This window comes from Semicossyphus pulcher, unplaced genomic scaffold (assembly GCF_022749685.1).
Source record: "Semicossyphus pulcher isolate SPU_LCO1_2020_fin unplaced genomic scaffold, fSemPul1.0.p SCAF_13, whole genome shotgun sequence".
NCBI lineage: Eukaryota > Metazoa > Chordata > Actinopteri > Labriformes > Labridae > Semicossyphus > Semicossyphus pulcher.
The window spans coordinates 24,574,633-24,593,501 of record NW_027211637.1 but is presented as its reverse complement, the minus strand read 5'-3'; the positions used below and the strand labels follow the sequence as shown (position 1 = coordinate 24,593,501).

General features: G+C 40.7%; 1 protein-coding gene across 2 annotated transcripts; it reads left to right on the top strand.

Moving 5' to 3' along the window:
• Positions 1 to 3,727: 3,727 nt before the first annotated feature.
• On the top strand, positions 3,728 to 18,639 carry lemd1 (LEM domain containing 1). Of its 2 annotated transcripts, XM_069660713.1 has the most exons (7): positions 3,728 to 3,807; positions 10,357 to 10,496; positions 13,411 to 13,513; positions 13,674 to 13,820; positions 13,909 to 13,964; positions 17,288 to 17,361; positions 17,539 to 18,639. In XM_069660713.1, exons 2-7 carry the CDS (start codon positions 10,434 to 10,436, stop codon positions 17,849 to 17,851), a joined length of 756 nt encoding a protein of 251 aa, XP_069516814.1. In that variant the 5' UTR covers positions 3,728 to 3,807; positions 10,357 to 10,433; the 3' UTR covers positions 17,852 to 18,639. The 2 variants fall into 2 exon arrangements, with proteins under 2 accessions (XP_069516814.1, XP_069516813.1); XM_069660712.1 differs by lacking the exons at positions 3,728 to 3,807; positions 10,357 to 10,496 and adding an exon at positions 12,045 to 12,239.
• The last annotated feature ends 230 nt before the right edge of the window (positions 18,640 to 18,869 follow it).

The window sequence follows — 18,869 nt, the reverse complement described above, 5'->3', positions numbered from 1 at the left end:
TCCTGGCTGTTTTTTCGGTAAGTTAATTGTGTCTTTAGGTCAGCGCAAGTGGCTACAGTTGCTCCACCTGCCGATCTCTACTGCGCAACTCTGGCTACAAAAAGGCAGCGCCTGTCACGGGGGCTATTTTGGCATCACTTTCGTACAATGAGAGCAGATGGAGACGCGTCGTCCATCTATATATACAGTCATTGGTCTGAACAGGAGGAATCATTAAAGCATCTAACTAACTGCTGTATGTGCCAAAACAGAAGTCCATTCAGGTTTTAGTCTCCACAAGCTGATATGGTCTTTCAATAGAAAACTATGTCTGAAAGAGTCCTGATATTGTGTTGATGAAAAAGGAATGAAACTTTCCTACAAATAAGTTTTTACAGTTGCACATTTGCAAACGTAATTCTCTAAAGACGTGCTGGACAGTAGGAGATAACGGCTGAACCCTGCAGGAGACATCTTTAATTCGACTCCAGAGTCATCATGAATCTTAAATGAGTGCTGTTCTTGTATTCGAGTGTGTGCACATTTAGACTGTCACACTGTCTTTGAGTTCTGGGCTGAGTAGAAAGCCTTTTTCTCTAACAGAACAGGCTCTAACATCATGTGAATAGAAGTTTGAGCTCAGCGAAGCGTTAAAGACTTCAATCAGGAGTTCCCAGCCGCCCAGGATTCCTGAAAGCACAGCAGCCGATCACATCTGGAGCCCTCCGAGGATAACGGCTCCTGTCAGCCAATCACTGTTCTCTTATGCAGATGAATGAAGAGATACAGTATCTGTTGGTCCCTGCTATATTGGCTAATTATACTCCTATGCTCCATGCTGTAAGTGATGATTATTAGTGACCTTATTCTGAATTATTTGTTAGAGGGAAGATTTTTGTTGACATATACATTTAGTCTTTATCATTTCTAAAGGCTTAAAAATTCACATTAAACTGTCCTCATCTTCAGATTTGGACTTTAAAACAAGTTTATTTGGTCTTTTGAAGCAGTAAAGCTGAGATGAAATCCTCTCAGTGGGATTTTAGGTTGTTGTTTATGCTGCTGCTTGGCTCCGGTTGTAACTCTTCATTTTCCTCTCTGTCGGTCGCTTTCCTTTTTAGACTGTTTGCCTTCATCTGAGCGTCGAGTTTGTTTCTTTTTCTTTGGATTTTCACTTATTTTTGAAGTTGTATCTGTAGTCATCAGTCTTTTCTTTGTTTGTTCAGCCATAGTAGATTACGGTTTACTCGCAACACTTGCAGAGAGCGGAAAAGCAGCCGCTTAGCTCCGCCTACCCTCTCTGGCAGACGAATGTTGTGTTCAAAATCGGATACTATACTACATACTACATACTATATACTGCATACTGCGTTCGGCAGTAGTATGTAGTAGGGAGGAGCTTTTCAAATTCATTTTGCAGTATGCTAAGCCAGGCGCCAGCTTCCGGTTTTGGACAAAAGCAGACCGCCACTTCTTTAGCTAGAGCGCCCCCTTCTGCTGGAATGCTGCAGCTGTCCGCCATTTTAACTATTGTTGTGATGTTCCAACCTTTGCATTGTGGGATACAGTCGGCGAGGTAGACTGGTCCGATGCATACTGGAGATTTTTTCCGAATCAGTACGACATCCGGGTATTTTTGGCATACTGCACATTTTGCTTTTGTTTGCATACTGCATGCTACATTTTGGCCAAGTTACTACGTACTGCTAGTGTCGTATAGCATTTCGAACACAGCACTACCACTGCTGGGTGATGAAAAAACGCATCCCTAACTGGGCGCAGCTTGTGATTTTTTCCACAAAAGTCACCACAGACACCCAGTCTGTGATACTGCAAATGCAAAGGCTTTCATCAGTGGGCCATAGGCTCAGTCATTGTATTACCTCATTCGGCGATAGATAGCTACTTAACAGACATTTATTTAAATAAAAATAAAGATTATTACTTTAAGGTGAATAGCAGGGCCTAACGGCCTCTGAATTCAAAGCCTTGCTCGTCCAAACAATTGACTTTAATGGGTGTTTTTGGAGGGTAACACTGCAGCAGGAATAACTGTAATGTAGGGAGTAAAATTAAAAGTAGTAAGGTCTGTTTTAAATTACAGAAGGCTTAGACTGAGCCAACACAGGAATGGAAATCGAGCATCGCGCCCTTTTCCCCGGATGAAATGCTCCGTCAGTGTATCAGCTCAGATAATAATTTGAACGCTGTGATGGAGTGTACGACCCTCAGTGGATTTAATGAAAGACAAGTGATGAATTCAAAAACCCCACGAAGGAAAAACAGATTTCTGCGCTGAGGACTGAAGCAGCTTTGTTCCCCCTGAAGATTTTTCCTGTCAGAGGCAGAGGGAAGAGAGCAACTCATGCATGCAGCTGTCTGGTAATATGTGTTTGTACACACATCCGGACACAGAAAACACAACGCTGATTTATTCTTTTCTCTCATAAGACGTTTCTAGCTTCTCCCTTCTCCCTGTCCTCCTCTTCCTCTCCTCCCCGCCTTCCTCCTCCCCCCCCTTCCGACACAGTTGTAGGGAGCCGAGCAATGATGCATGTCTCGGTGAAACCTGGTGAATAGTAATGAAGCGAGCCTGTGTGTTTATTTGAGGGAGAGCAAGAGGGAAGGGAAGGGTTTGTGAGGAAGGAGGAGGAGCAGGAGGGGGGCTGTGAGTGAAAACAGGGCTTCTCTTGCGGCACTGATGCAGCACAGGCAGCGGTGGTGACAAGAGACACAGTTGCGTTAATCCTTTACATGCTAATCAAGTCGATCGTGTGACGTCAGTCATTAAAGACTGTATATTTTCTCTGTTTTCATTATACAGTCGTTCACTCTCAGACACGGGGTAAGGAGGGTGCATTAGTAGAGGAAACGGATGGAGGGGGGAAGAAAGCTGCGAGTGAATGTGGCTCAGAGAGGGGCAACAGCACCTGCTGTCTTCATCCCAGATTCACCAGGCAAAACAGCATTCTCCCCGCACGAGTGATGGACTGTTAGGAGGACAAAGAGGGGAGAAAAAGGGCCCAAACAAAGACTAAAAGACTTCTTCAGATCAGTGCTGACTGCTCATTTTGGTGATGATTGCACACCTAGGTTCTTTCTTTTGGTAAAATTGTAAATAACGGCGACGCAGGGTGATAAAAAGTACACATCTGAGTCATCCCCGGGTGATAAAACGAGCATCAATCCTGATAAAAAAGAAATGTGAGCTTGGGTGTACAATCGAGGAATAAGTGACTGGAATATTCAGCAACTGGCTGCAAAGATCAACTCGAGTGCCAGGGCTGAAAGGAAGGGAACAAACACAATAGTCAGCCCCCCTACCACAGCCCCTTCTTTTATCCTTTCTCCATCCAGGACCCTCGGGCACGCTGCCAACTTGGAATCTTAAGAACTCATTCAAAGAAAGCCAAAGAAAGAGACTTGTTTAAAAACCAGGACCCATTCTCTCGCAGTCTCTTGTTTTTTCCTTACACTTCCCACGTGAAGAGGGATTTCTGGTTGCTGTTTTCTCTGACAACTAAGGAGGGGAGACGGGAGGCTGGGGAGGGAGGAATTGTCATTCATGTAACGTTTCGTCAGATTCGAGGTTTGAGAGTATTGTGAGCGAGTGATCTCCCCACTGAGCCTCTCTCTCTCTCTCTCTTTCGGGTTTTCATTCTTGCTTTTACTCCCTCCACTCTCACTCTCGCTCCTGCTCACATAGTAACTCCTCCTCCCTCTCCCCTCCGCCCCACACACACTACCCATTGTCTCTCCCATACAGTATCAGGGCTGAGGGGATGCCATACTCGGTCCGGCGAGGGGACGCGAGAGAGGGAGACGGAGGTAAGAGTCCGATTTATAGCGTCCGGTGTCTAAATGCACGTCAGCGTTACTTTCAGAAGTGTTGCTGCTGGAAAAATAGCTGTTTGTTTTCATGAGGGATGACAGTGAGGATGCTTCACTGATGCTCTGGGGCTTTTATGTGTTGTGTGCAATGTGTTTTGGTTGTCTTGTCTGCCAGTGGAAGGTGCTTAGGTGTGTTATTAGTCACTGAAAAGGAAGCGCTGCATAGCATAACAAATCAGGTATCCTAATCTTTATACTCAAAACTGTCTACGTTTTATGTTTCATGCTGCATTTTTATAGCTTTTTATCTACAATATTTCCACTTCTTCTGTCCAAAAAACAGAGCATATTTAAATGTAATTAACATGGCAATAATCTAAAGCCGTTAATACATCTGGCTACTGTTGATTCCCTGAGTTGGCTCCCAGCAGAGACATGTATACGCTGTGTAGGGATTAAAGCTAATATGGCCCTGTGGCTGAGCTTTACCTCTGGACAGTCTGACACAGGAGCCTTTTTTTTTTTTTAACTAATTTATGCTGAGACATGCATGAGCACAAGCTCCCCTGGAGCACTGTGGCAGTGGTCCCTTTTTCAAAACCTGGAAAATGCTGATAGAGTAAACAGTTTCCCTCGATCAGTAGGTCACGCTCTCTGTCAGAGGTCGTGTGAATGTGCAGCATACAGTATGCGAGGGCCCGGGAGAGATCAATCTCAGTGTGCTTTGATAGCTTGGCCAGGATGAGGACCTAAAAAGTCCATCTGCGTTTCTTTTCAATAAAGTTAAGGTCTCATCGTGGAAGTCGGGATATCTTGGGGAAAAAAGTGGCTGAATGAAAAGCTTTGAAATAAAGTGTTTTTTCACTTCCGTGCACAAGCTGCAAACAGGTGCATAAAAAAAAGACGACGAGAAGTGGTTCCCTCAGTGCCGGACAGTTGCAGCCGAGTACAGGAAGCTTTGTGTGCTTGTTCAGAGAGAGGGAGAGGAGAAAAAAAAAAAAGGAGGCTGTCTCAATGGGCCTTTTGTTGTTTGAGTTGGAGACAGCAAAAGCACAAGAAACACTGACTGACAAATACCTGGCCCCTCTGTGCCTCAAATACCTCAGCGTTGCACTTGATACAATGTCAACAAATGCCTCCTCTGTCTTCTATAGTAGCCCATTTCCTCTCTGTCCGCTGGATTTTTTCATGTTTTTATAAAGGCTACTGTTTTCTGAGCAGACATCTGGGTGAGCAGATTTGGCCTGCATGGCTGGAGTGCTGAGTCTTTCCTCACTGAGGGGTTGAAAGCACTTTTTAAGCAGAGGTTTAGTGCTTAAAATACAGGAATGAGTCATTAAACTATGAATGAACTTATGAGGAAACCAATCACGCACACGAGTAGTGTTTCTGTGCATTAATGACGCTTGACTCATCAGCATGATGGCTTTGATTAAGAGGCACTGCATGGCAAAAGCTTTGTATCTGCAAAAACACGTTTGGTCGTTAATAAAAAAGTGCTAAGCCTTCTGTGCCTGGTGGTTGAATTAAAATGCTGAGGTAATGATCTCCTTTGTGCTTGAAGAAGTCAAGCAGAGGGCTGCCACGGAATATAGAAAGACTTTACGTAATCTGTTTTGAATTCAGAGACAAAATCCTTTTGATTAACGCTGCACCTCTTCCCTGTAGACTTTGATTTGAAACTGCATTTTTAATCAAAGATTATTCCGGAAACCCCCCCAGAGGAATTGAAGAGCTAGCAGAATATCACTGGAAGATTCAAGCGTCGTGTAGGGGTGAATTTATTTGGGTTTGTGCTGTGAAAAAGATAATTCCCTCTGTCTAAACTTTGACGAGACAGTTTCATTTTACTCCCCGGGGCCTCGGATGAATTCTTGCAGCTTCTTTGTTTAATTATTCATGCGGATGTGAGTTTTAAATCCTGACTGCTCCGTGCTACCTGCCCCTGTTGTTTCCTCTTTGTTGTCAAGCTTTCAGCTCTAACTGCATGAGTTCTCAAACTGGATTTTTTGCCCTATTATCTTCTAAGTCTAACCACAGCTGTGTCTTATGGCTTTCTATTCCTATGTGAGTTCTTTCTAACATGTCATGTAGGGTTCAAAGCCATTGGATACACAGTGGACGGTCAACTTAGGAAACTCTCTTTTTAAAGATAAGAACAGAAACATGAAGTACATTCATCATTCGGCATTTTAAATGTAAGTTTATCTTGTGTGGCATTTTAATAAGTCGAGCTATTTGTAGCGGCTGAAGTCTTATGTAATGACATCAACAAACGCTGTGGCCTACAGCGTCCACATCTTTTCTTGCATCAACATTTAGGACGTGTCGGGAAAATCAGATATTTTAAGGTTGAGCTCACAGTTATTTTCCTGCAGATGTTACGGGAGACGACTGCCTGGTTTTTATTGAAGTTTAGACTTAGCAGATGGTTAAGGAAATTAAAAAGTACTTTTCCTGCTGCTGTTAGCCGTTCTAGAGATTGCATGAACAGCTGACAGCTCTCGTTTGTGCTGTGGAAGTCACGGCTCTGTGCATTCAGAGATGTGTTAATGAAGGATGTTCTACGCCGCCTGGTACCTTCAAGCAGAAGTTCAGGATTTTAAGGACTTTCCTACTTATCGCGCATAGGTCCCCTAAGTGAGGATATTCAAATGTTTGCAAACCGTTACACCTGTCTTATTCTAGCAGTGTTAGTTAAAGCTCATGTAGTGTGACACCATTACTGTCTAACAGAGCTTAATAGGATAAGCTCTGTAAATCCTGAACATACACCTGATTAACTACATTTAAGGTACAGTTTGACTGTTTAGAATTAGATCAAGTCAAAGCTGCTGATATAATGTTGCTTTTGAGTGATTTTCTTTTAATACAACGCATTTCCTTTAATAGCACTAAAAGAAATCATCACCAAATTCTGATATGTTCCAACTGTGAAGGCACGCCAAGAAAGTAGCATTTCAATGTTTCTAAAATAAGTTTAAAGTAATATCAAAGATTTTCCTTTAAACAAATGTCTGTTAAGTCACCATCTATCGCTGAATGAGATAACACAATGGTGATTGAGCCTATGGCCCACTGATGAAAGCCTTTGCATTTGCAGTATTACAGACTGGGTGTGTGTGGCGACTTTCGCGGGCAAAATCACAAGCGGCGCCCAGTTAGTGACGTGTTTTTCATTACACAGCAGAGGTTGGTCTGCCAGAGAGGGTAGGCGGAGCTAAGCGGCTGCTTTTCCGGTCTCTCCAAGTGTTGCGAGTAAACAGTAATCTTCTATGGCTGAACAAACAAAGAAAAGATCGATGACTACAGATACAACTTCAAAAATAAGTGAAAATACAAAGAAAAAGAAACTAATTAAACGCTCAGATGAAGGCAAACAGTCTAAAAAGGAAAGCGACCGTCAGCGAGGAAAATCAAGAGTTACAAGCGGAGCCAACCGTGAACGTCACACATGCAACACTGTCTGGATATCTGGGAAGTGTGCTCCTGCAATTACTGTTTATCGCCTTAGGTGCCGCCAAAGAGAACGAAACTGACTTTGACAACTTTAATTGATATTCTTATTAATTGAATGATAACATATTGGGGGTATTATCCACTCCTTTAAAGGCTTCTAGATGTAACACTCCATGAAATGATCACCAAACATGTTCAAACTGTGAAAGCCTGCTAAGTTAGCATTTCAATGGTTCTAAAATAAGTTTAATTACAGAAAATGATTACTTACAGTGGTGATAGCAATTGTGAAGACAAGGAGAATGAATTAACATGATATTAGCATCACAGCTATAAAATTATATTCATTACAAAACAAACAGTCCTTGCCTCCTGCTTTTACAACCAAGAACACGCAAAACAGAACTCAGCTGCCACATTGTGGGGATCAAATTATTTGCCTCTTTTACAGGCTAAAATTGGAAAATAAAGTGCTTACTATCTTTGTCCAATTGTCTGTTTTCCAGTGAACAAAGAGAAAGCAATATTAGTTGTTCAGTATTCATCAAGGATCTCATTAACTGAAAGAAAATTTGTATTCAAGCAAAGATCATTTGCATGACCTGTAGCAGTGCTGAACTGCATAATATGAGTCAGAATTATAACATTTGTTCAATGAAAAATTAACAGTTATGAATACTTGACTGTTTGATGGGATTGATTTAGTGCTTGAAATTACTGTTTAATGGTAAATCATTTTGTCTATATTATTATTTTTTACAGTTCCCCGAGGAGATTACCATCCAGCAAGATTAGACGTTTGAAAGAGTATCATGATGGGTACATGGTGTGCACTTTAGCCAGCTGAGCCATCTCAGCACTTGTAAAAAGCCCTTCAAAGTGGCCTCTCGTGGTGCCTACCCCCCTCCCTGTCAAGTTGATTTTTCAAAAGGATTTCAAGAGCATTCAGCCCTCTGACCGCAACAACTCTCTGCTGAATATCTGCTGTCTTTGAACTTGGAAGAAACCATATTGGATTTTTGAAATCAAATTTTAATTCTCTGTGCAAAGCAATTTTCAGCAAGTCACTGAAAGGATTTGGGAGTTTTATACTATCAGGTAAACCTTTCTGTATGCCTTTAAAATTCAAGCTATGACCTTGCCTATAACTATAGCTACTGTTTAGATTTTTTCTTTTAGATGACAAACCAACCACAAAAAGACATTGTGTATATCCTTGAGTTCTGTGACGCTGCTTCCTCATAAAACATTTGGAAAGCCAGTTTTCAAAAATAATTGTATATCCAGTGTTGTTTTAAAGACCAGCTCCAGTCCTGTTTTAAGACATAAAATGCTCTGCTTGAAATAATCAAATGTGTCTGCAAATTCCGTTTAATTACCTTGTTAAAATCCTCCCAAGGCATCTCCTCCTTCTTCCTCCAGCCACTAAGCAAATTTCCAACCGCCCCCTTTGTCGCGAAAACCCCCCCGACTCTGCCATCGTTTAGTGGCAACTTGTTGAAACTCAGCTAGCTTAAAATGTTGTAATTAGTAGCAGTAACGTTAACGTTAGTAGTCAGTAGTGAGTTTGCAAAAATTCCAATGATGGCTCTGGCTTGTGCATCACCGAAGTGGTTGCCATAGGTTACATATAATGATATGCATAGCATAGCATAGCATAGCGTCACCCCGTCCATTAACGGGATTGGCTCCTTAGGTCTCAAACCTGCCAATCTGAAAATGTGTTGTTCAGCCTGTCCTTGGTACACTGCAGTTTAAAAGCAGACAGGCCCAGCCATGGAGATGACTGCTTATGTTGTCCCTGATATGTCTTGTAGCACATGAAAAACACCACATGGAGATGTTTACAAGGTTAAACACTGGATTCTCACTGGAGGGGGTCTTTAAAACATGTTTATTAGCTTACAGTCTTGTTCCTCTATGCCTTTGTTAGCACACTGAAGCACACTGCCACCTGTTGATCAGTGGAATAGTGGGACCGGATTGTGTGCCAATTCACCCCTGTGCATGTGCGTCCTCTTACACCATAATGTCATCTAGTATTGGAAAAACAGTTCCATAGCACTACTATAGGTCAAAATCTCCCCAGGGAACCTTTGAAATACCATCAGCTCTGAATTATTGGCAGAAGTTGCTGGCCGACACTTTGATTTAACATGAAACTGTGTCCCTTTACAACTCAGTGGGAAAATGTATCACATAAGAGATACAAACAAGCTAATAATAAAACTGTATACACGTCCCAACTAATGGATCCAAATTATTTCAATCCCCTCATCGTTCTGGAAACTCAGACAAAAACCTTTTTTTTTCCTCACATCACAATATGTTGATCTGAAAAATTCACACTCAAAACAGTTAACAGCACAGCAGGTGATCAAGTCTGTTCCCCCCGGTTCACATATGTCTGCGATGGTATGTAAACACCTGCTGTCATTTTTATATGTGCATACACAGAGCAACAAAACAGCACCATTGTCATCCAATTAATTTGTACAATTAGCAACAAAGAGAAACAAAACAACCCATCTGTTGTTCAGTGGATCCATTTTGCTTCATCTGTCCATTTTCTCACTGGCATAAAGTGGTTTTCAATTGGAATGATCCTGTGGGAACTTCTTACGTGGTTTCATCTTGTTTTATTTGTCTGGTAGCTAAAGCATCAAAGTTTATATAAAAAAGGTCCCCTTTGCAATTAGTGTTAGTCGTAGCACTGAATGGTTTCCTGCAAAACCAGGACCTGTTTCACCGAGCAGGATGACTGCATTGAACTGTTCTGACGCTTCAGTACCAGATGGTAATGTGGGATGGGTTGTTGAGTTTAACTTCAATAATCATGTATTTTGAGAAGCACCACTTCTGTAAGTAACCATAAGCTAGGTTTGCTTTTCAGCTTACCAGGTTGTTTCATTCATTTCACACTGAAAGAATCTCTCAGAAAGCAAGTCATTTCACACTAATGATGATGTTTGGAGAGACAGATGCCGACTGTAGGTGTCTGGCTGGAGAAAATGTCTCAGTGGCACATTTGGCACCCCAAGCTTTACACACAAACACCTTAACAAGTTTTGTTTTTATCTGTTACAGGTGTTAGAAAAAGACCTACTCACCACTTCTACAGGCACTACGTGGGTCCACCATGCCTGTAAGGATGCAGCAGCAACATGGACCAGAGACCCCACGACACCAACCACGACCAAAGCCCTGGGCAAACCTGGAGGTCAAAGGTATACAATGAATGCAAGACTTTGCTCACCAAACTTAACTGTATGAACAATCTGATATTAGACCTTTTTCACAGAGACATTTGGATATACGGTTTAAGGGTACCCACTACAGTTTTAGGGTTGTAGTACTGTGCATGTTGACTTCCTTCTGTCACTACAAAAGATAAGTGTTAATTGGAACAGGCCACATCTGCAAGTGGGAGTGATCTGATCACTTTGCGTCTTGATTAGTTTGGTATTTTGTGCTGTTCAGTTGTGATCTGACCTAACTCCACCTATTTGATAATTGTGCCTGGGGCTGAGGAAGGGGGCAAGTCAGGGCCATGGATGTGTGAGGAAGGAGTGGCTCAGTGACATCAATTAGAGTGGGTTAACACATATTTTAATTTAAGTGATGCAAGCTGTGTCCCAATCCAAGGGCTGCAGCCTTCGAAGGAGGCAGTCTACAGAGGATGTTCCATTCATAGCCTGCGTAGACCGTTAAGGCCGAACTGAAATGAGACGGTCTGGTTTATGGAGGATTTCCTGTTTGCATCACCAGCTCTTCAAGAGCCCTTTCATTTTTTAAACATGTGTAACATGTGGCTTGGCCAACATAAAAGTCCACCATTTTGTTTGAATTGGTGCGCAATGAATCTCGGGATACACTGGGCGGCGAAGGACACACCTGATGGATCCTTTGTGGCCGGGAAACAGAGGACGCATTTGTCAGCCGCATCTGCAGGACAGCCTTCGGTGCGCTTCTGTGACGCAGTCAGCCTTCAAAGGCTGCAGCCCCTGGATTGGGACACAGCCATTCAGCAATGTGGTTTAGGGCTCAAACAGTGTGTCATGTTAAGCCATTTTCATGAAATACCAATTTTATAAATTGAATTTGACATGTCAATATTTACACTGCAAAGGAATACAAGTTAGTTTAAATGTTAAAAAAAAAACATGTTCAAGTGGGACATAATGTCAACTCTAACAACTGATTTTCCTACTGTAAGTCAAAACAACTACTGATAGAAATAGTCTATTCAAAAATAAGACCTTTCAATTTGACTGGATTTAAATAAATAATGTTTTAAGAACATTATAATATTATAATTAAAACATTCCTTTTAATTATTGGCAGCTCCGAACTTCCATGCTGATTGCTAGCTGGCTCACTAATAGAAGCTAATGGTAAGTGTTCGCTACAACCCAAAAACAGTGAAACAACTTACCAAAGTCACATTTTTTCTCATTTTCACGTGTGTTAACATTTCATAAAGGTTTTAGGTTTAAATTATTTAGTAATGAACTCCAAAGCTTGCCTAACACACTGTCAGCTTGCGGTGCTCATGTGTTTAGTTTGTGGTATGTAACATTAAAGCTAGCTTACGTACTTGCTGTCAATCAAGTCTTGTGTTGCAGCTGTTCCAGTTCAGATTTTCAGACCACAGGCAGAGGGGTTCTCCGTGCAGCTCTGTCGGGTAATTCAGACTTCTAAGACGTATAACATACAAAGACTAGCTAAGCCATTAAGTTTAAGTATCTTTAATTTTTCCGCGTCTTCCTTGTGACATGCCGCTGTTTGAGGAGGACCCTGCTCATTTATCTAAAACTAGACTGAAGTCAGATTTGGTTGCCCACAATGTCGCGCTGCCACCTGCCAAGAGCAGAAAGGAGGTTTATGTGGAGTTGCACTTAAAACACATCGATCAGAAAAACGCAGCGGATTTTTCAAGCGATGAGGAGGATCAAGTACTAGATGTGGAAGTGAGTTGATCAAACTTCTAGTTTGAACTTTATAATTGACTTTTGCGGTGTGAATCACGTTCTGCCCTCAATCACAACTTGCAGCGTGCTTACTCATTTTAATTTGAAAGACCAGTTGTGACAGAATAACAAAATTCCCACTTAGCATGACATGTCTGAGAAATTATCCGCCAAATGTAATTTGACATGATATCAAATATGTTGCCCGTTAAATACTTGTCAACAATGCTGCCTTCAGGGACATCATCGATTTTATATGATAATGACAGGTCGTTATCAACCGAATAATTGGTATAAAATGAATTAAACCCGTGCTGCACAGGATCAGCAGCTGTGTAAGGGAGGACTAGTAGATTTGGGGCAAACAGTCCTTTCAACTTCATGTTGCATTTGAGGTCATTCACTGACCCACCGGCTGTATAGTTGGTATAGATTTACATGGGTCATTTCTGTAGTTGGCGGCTGCCATTGCAGTCGTGTGCATGTGCTTGCAACACCTGTTGCACTCATTTATGTGTGGCAGGAAGGAAAAACGTTAGCACTTCAAGTTGGAGGCTGTTGCTGTGCTGTAGTCTGTGAATGTGGTAGAAAGACAGTTCTGGCAGACTGTGTGGGCATAGCACAATAGAATTACTTCAATGTTATGTTAGTGTTTCAAATGTAGAAACTGCTGCAAGATTGGCTCTTTAGACCCAATATTGATATACAGAGAGAAAGTCAATGAATCAATTTATCAAGCCGAACTTTATAACTTGACAACTTTATATTCAATAAAGAGTTTCAGTCATTGCTCAAAACCTTTTCTGCTTCCAGCTTTCTTAAATATAATAGGCCTAAATACTTTTTTTGCTGGTTAATATAGCAAATTAAATAGTTTAGTAAAAGGAAACTTGACTTTGCTGTGCCTGGAGGCCACTTTTGCAAAAAGAACAACAAATATTAAAAAGGCCCTTAATTAGATTACAAAACTCACTTGTAACTAGGCAACTTGAGGCTAATATGAAACTTACCAATTAACATCTTCGGGACATTATTGCACATTCTGTACAAACCGAAAAATCCCAGTTAGAATCAATTTATTTTCAGCACCTGTATCCTTGGATTTTGGACTGTTGTCAGGCAAAATAAGCAATTTGAGTTTGTCTAAATTCAGCTTATTTTTTTCATTGAGGACAAGGACGAGGAAGCAGAGATGCCCGACCCAAGTGGCCTGACTGATGATGACCTCAAGGCTTCACTGCTCAAACATGGGGTTAAAGCTGGGCCCATAGTAGGTGAGGTTGCACTTAATACACTCATGAAACTGGTTTTCATCGTAGGAATAGGTTTCTAGTCATCATTTGTGTTAGAATGAAGGTAAACATTACACATTTATTTTTTTGTTACATCTGCCCTTCTCTGAATAATTGCTATAGTACTGTTTGTCTATGCTAGCCTCCACCAGGGCCTTGTATGAGAGGAAGCTCAGGACGCTGCTTCAGTCCAATGGGCATGACCATCTGAACGGAGCAGAGAAAGGTGTATTGTACTCAGACAGTGAAGAGGAGGAGGACAATGGGGAGGAGGAGGACAAAGAGTCAGGTATGTTTATTCATTTTTTAGATCTTTTGTGTTTATAGTTGGTATTAGACAATCATATACTTTGTATCATCTAATGTGATGTGCTCAGGTTCTGAAGGGGCAGCAGAGGACACAGCTGAACAGGTCCAACAAGAGAGTATCCAGGTGAGAAAATTATATTAAATTCTCGTCATATTTGGTTAAAAAGATTTTCTTAACAAAGGGAGCTTCCTCTTGCTACATGTACTTTTGCTGATTATTAAGAACTTGTTGCAGCTTTGCCATCACTTGCTGTATTGAAATAAAACTTGCCTACAGTGCCACTTAGTGGTTTCAAATGAAACTGAAAAGTTGGGATGAACAATTGCGTTTTAAGTATTGGTGTTTGTTTGTTTTTTAACTTTTCACAGGTAAAATCATATTTTCAGAAAGCTGCTTATGTTTACCCACAATGCTTTTTACCCTCATCGAGACTGGTAAATCCTACAGATATTCAAATTGTTTGCCAATTTTTTTTCGTCAAAATGAATCTCAAAGGACACTGACTTGTTTTTGTTCTTCTGGGCTGGCCTTTTGTAGCATGCTCACGCTTCTAGAAACAAGGAACCTACTCCCAAGTGGAATTCAGGGAATGCGATAAAGTCATCAGAGCGGAGTCGGTCTCACTGCTCGCAGATTCCCGCAGGAATTAGTAAAGCATCCTCTGTAGATCAACTCTCAGGATTAGGATCAGGGGTAGGCTGGCCTTATTTCCCTTCTCTTGTGGATTTTTAGATTCTTTGCATTCCTTGCTTAGACCAGTGGTTCCCAACCTATTTGGCCTGAGGTACCCCCACAGCCCTGCCAAGTGAATACACGTGTCCCTTCGAATCATTCATTTCTAAATGTATAACACTACTGATTGGATAAAAGTGGATACTATTACTAATAATTTTGTCATACAAATGAAGTGTCGACATTACAGTTGTTTGGTCAGTGAAACTGACTTACTTCCTTTATTTAACTAATTTTACTGTTTATCTAATATTGTATCGATATGTATCCATTACTTTAGCTAACTCTTTCAGCTGCTTGTCCAATACATGCAGCTAGTTATTTCAAGCATCAATCCTTTACTTTAAGCCAACTATTTAAACGATTAATCACATAGGCTACTTCAGCTAATTATGGCAACCATTTACTTTACTCTACATTACTCGAGCTAACTGTTTGTCTGATACTATAAGCTTTGTGTAACAGTCCATTAAATACTTTTAGCTCACTATGTGATCTGTTACCAATTTTTTTTTTTAAAAGCTAATTAATTTAACTATTAATCCATTACTTAAGCGAACTGATGTTAAGCTAACAGCTGTTACTACAACTGTTTGAACTTTTTGTCCAATACTTTTTGCAAACTATTTATCCAATATTTTCCAGCTATTTCTTTTAACCATTTACCGATCACTTTAGTTGACTGATACAGCTGTTTATACAATACCTTTAGCTAGTGATGTCAACCATTCATCCTTTCTGTTGTCGTGGCAACTAAAAAATCAGTCTTTGTCTAGGATTGGTGAGAGAGAGTAACAAAATATCACCCAGCACAATATTCCAGTTTCTAAGTCGACTTTTATTGCTTGCAAGCAAGAGCCATTCTGTAATGACTGAAGAATAACAGTTTCTCCCCTTCTTATAATACTTTGAAACAGTGGATTTTCGGTTTTGACCAAACAACAGGATGCCCATTATCACACACACAATGTCATTTGAGCACTAGTGATTAGTCAGTGCTTTAACTTGTTTTATCGCACATTGTTCTTCTCGCATCCTGTGTGTGTCACCGTCACGTGCTTATCATCCTTAATCTCATCTCTTTGTTACAGAATATAATGTAGCACACACACACAGGAAGAGCTTTCAGTCCCCATCCAGGCTAAACTTCTTTCCAATGATCTTATTTACCATTAACTTACAACGTAAACAAGCTCATACAGTGGTGAACACAGGAGACACATTTCATCTCATGAGCTGTCTTATTTACTTTTAACTTACAACGCAAACAAGCTCATACAGTGGTGAACACAGGAGACACATTTCTTCAGTAGTTAAGAATCAATTCTCAACAAAGGCATGATCATATTAACAAACACATGGCCATAGATGAAAAGTCATGTTAATCACAGGGATTTCCCTCACACTGTTTAGCTAACTATTTCAATTGTTAATCTAATACCTTTTAGTTATTTGTTTAAACCATTTATCCATTCCTTAAGATAACTAATTCAGCTGTCTATTCAACTCTTTTGTTATTTAAAACCTTTGGCAGTTCATTCAAACAGTTTGTCAATTGCTTTTAGCTACCTCCTAGGGCGTCTGTTTTTATTGTAAGCTAGTATTCGCGGACTCTTGTATGACTGCAAAACGACAGAATCTATGGATACATTTTGTATTCAAATCCTGGGCTACACGTACTCCTGGTTGGGAATCACTGGCTTAGACTCTGCATCCTTCTCAGGCCACTAATGGGATTTTATTATTTTATTAGAGGGCATTAGTATCTCACTGGTGTGTAGAGTTTGTTAGTAATGATACATGTATGTGTCGATGTTAAATTTAAAATAATACTAATTCTTGCAGGTTGCATCTGGATCACAATCAGTTAAGGCCAAAGGTTGCTCATCGGTTTCCTCTCAGGCCTTCAGCATCACTCAAATGGTTGAGGAGGAAAGTTAATCCCATGTTTAAAGTCTACATTCAACATCTTTAAAAAAAAAAAATCTTCCCATTGTTCTTTCTTTGTGTCAGATAAAACCGCTGCAGTACTCACTCAGTTGTGTACATTTGACCTCTAAACCACAGATGGAGAGTCGGGCGTCACTCTCTCCTAGCACAGACACTGAGAGAGGTTTGAATGGGAGCAATGTGCAGGACCATTGGTCGCGGTCCAGCAGGGTCAGTAGTGCTCACATTGCTCAGTTACACTTTAAGCTGAAACTTCAGTGGTGGTTTAAGTGTTTGAGAGGTTCACTGGAGGCGGGAGGAGGAGATGGAGAAATCCAGTATATCATAATCTGAGACTTTTCCTTTCCATAGCTGGACATGCCAATTGTGGACAAGTACAACATGAAGAACAAGACCCTGTACTATACTCCCAAGACTTCCCCTTATGAAGGGGGAATAAAGGCACTAACCTCTTTTTTTTTCTGGCTTTCCTTTTACTGTTATTCTATATCACTTTATGGGTGTGTGTGCATAGTCCTCAAGAACACGCTTTGTTTGGTGTAATTCCTTAAGTGTAATTTTTCGTTCCAAAATTATACACGGCCTTTGTTTTGTTGAATATTTTGCGTGCATATGTCAGATTTCTGGTCATTAAATTAACAATCAGCCTTTTATTTCATTTGTACCTGCCTTGCTCGGCCTCTGTTTCTGTGGGACTCTGCTTTTGGGACCCGTTTCATTTTTCTCTAACCTGATTTTTCAGCAATTTCTACTTTCTTTCATAGCTTACTCAAGAGCCTGTGAAAGACACTTTCAAGGAGATGTTTCCAGACACTGTGACCACACCCACGGGGATCTAGTAAGTGCCATAACATAATTAGAGGTGCCAATTAAACTCCTGTAAACTCTAATAGTTATTGATTTTAGATTTACAGAAAAATACAAAAACATTCAGGAAATTGAATTGGTAATGGGAGACAAATGGACCTCTTGTACTGTAATTTGATTATCACACAAATACCCTTTTGTATTTCAGTGCCTCTCGTCGGAGACCTATCAAGGGTGCAGCAGGGAGACCTATCCAGTACGCGTACCCAGACACCCCTGTCAGTCCCACAACTCTGGAGAGACGAGAGGTTGAGCGCCGCCTTGTGCCCATCCAGATACAGATTGTGGTCTTCCTCACCGTGGCTTGCCTCCTTTACCTCATCTATGTTTTTGTCGAGGACAACTCATTCAGCTCAGTTATTGCCTTACTGGACAGTCTAAACCAGGAGTCAGAAAGTGTAGAGGAGCTTTTGCTTCAGGCTGAGACACAGGGAACGCCACAGCTCTCTGGACAGGAGTAACCCTGCTTATTTTTTAATATGCATTGACTGCAGTTGAAGTTACTTTTTTGTCGATGCAAGCCTTTAAGACTTTGTCCTGGGATATCTTCAGGGAACACTTAATAATTTAAAGACTTCGTTTTGCTGTTTACTACGGAAGACCTTAGTGGACATGCATCCATGCATTATATCTACTCAATTTTCCTGTGATAATGAGTTACTTCTGGTCTTTTTCTTTTTGTGGACAATGGCAGCAGGGCATGTCCTGTCTGTAACATCACAGTGACCAGCCTGTTGTTTTGTTTTCTAGATTGCAAGAAAATTATCCTGTTATCCTGACACAAAACAAGCTTTGTTATCTGAGATAGTGGGCCAAATGAATCCGTTATAATGGGAAAGCCAGCTTTGTTTTCCCGGGATAATGAGAAAAATAAGTCGAGATCTCGAGAAAACGACCAGAAATAACTCGTTATCATGGGAAAACAGAGTAAATAAAGTTTATGAATGCATGTCCGCTAAGGACTTCCTTAGTTTACTGTGTGTCTGTATGGAAATGTACCTCTCAAACCAGTTTTCCATTCTTATATGTTTTGTTTATTGATGTGTTACCATTGGGCTCTTGTTACTGTCGTTGAATCAGTCCCTTAAACACAGAAATTGAGTTAAGATTTTAAAGGGCTAAAGATTTTCAACAAATAATAATGAGAATGTTTTCTATTTCGAACTGGGTAATGTCATTGTACCTTTTCATCAAATTACTGTCTTTGAATGATGTGTGTTTTTTTGTTTTTTTTTACTTTCTGAATTATATTTAAATAAAGGATGTTTTGCTTCATACTTGTCTCTGCACTAGTTAATTAGCTAGAATACATGCAAATATAATATGAGGGAGATTACAAGTGCAACGTACATATAGTAAAACATGCCACCATTGGTATCTTGATAGTATTTATTTTACAGAAAGTAGGTTAGACTGTATGCTTTCACACCAGCAGGTGGCTCTCGTTTCACAATCCCGACCTATTAAGTCTGCATGCAG

Bases quoted from the DNA above. Each gene is read 5' to 3' on its own strand.
- lemd1 (XM_069660712.1), top strand. From the start codon at position 12,045: ATGCCGCTGTTTGAGGAGGACCCTGCTCATTTATCTAAAACTAGACTG. The intron at 13,514-13,673 runs GTGAGGTTGCAC...TGTCTATGCTAG, and splicing joins TAAAGCTGGGCCCATAGTAG to CCTCCACCAGGGCCTTGTAT. The intron at 13,821-13,908 runs GTATGTTTATTC...TGATGTGCTCAG, and splicing joins GGAGGAGGACAAAGAGTCAG to GTTCTGAAGGGGCAGCAGAG.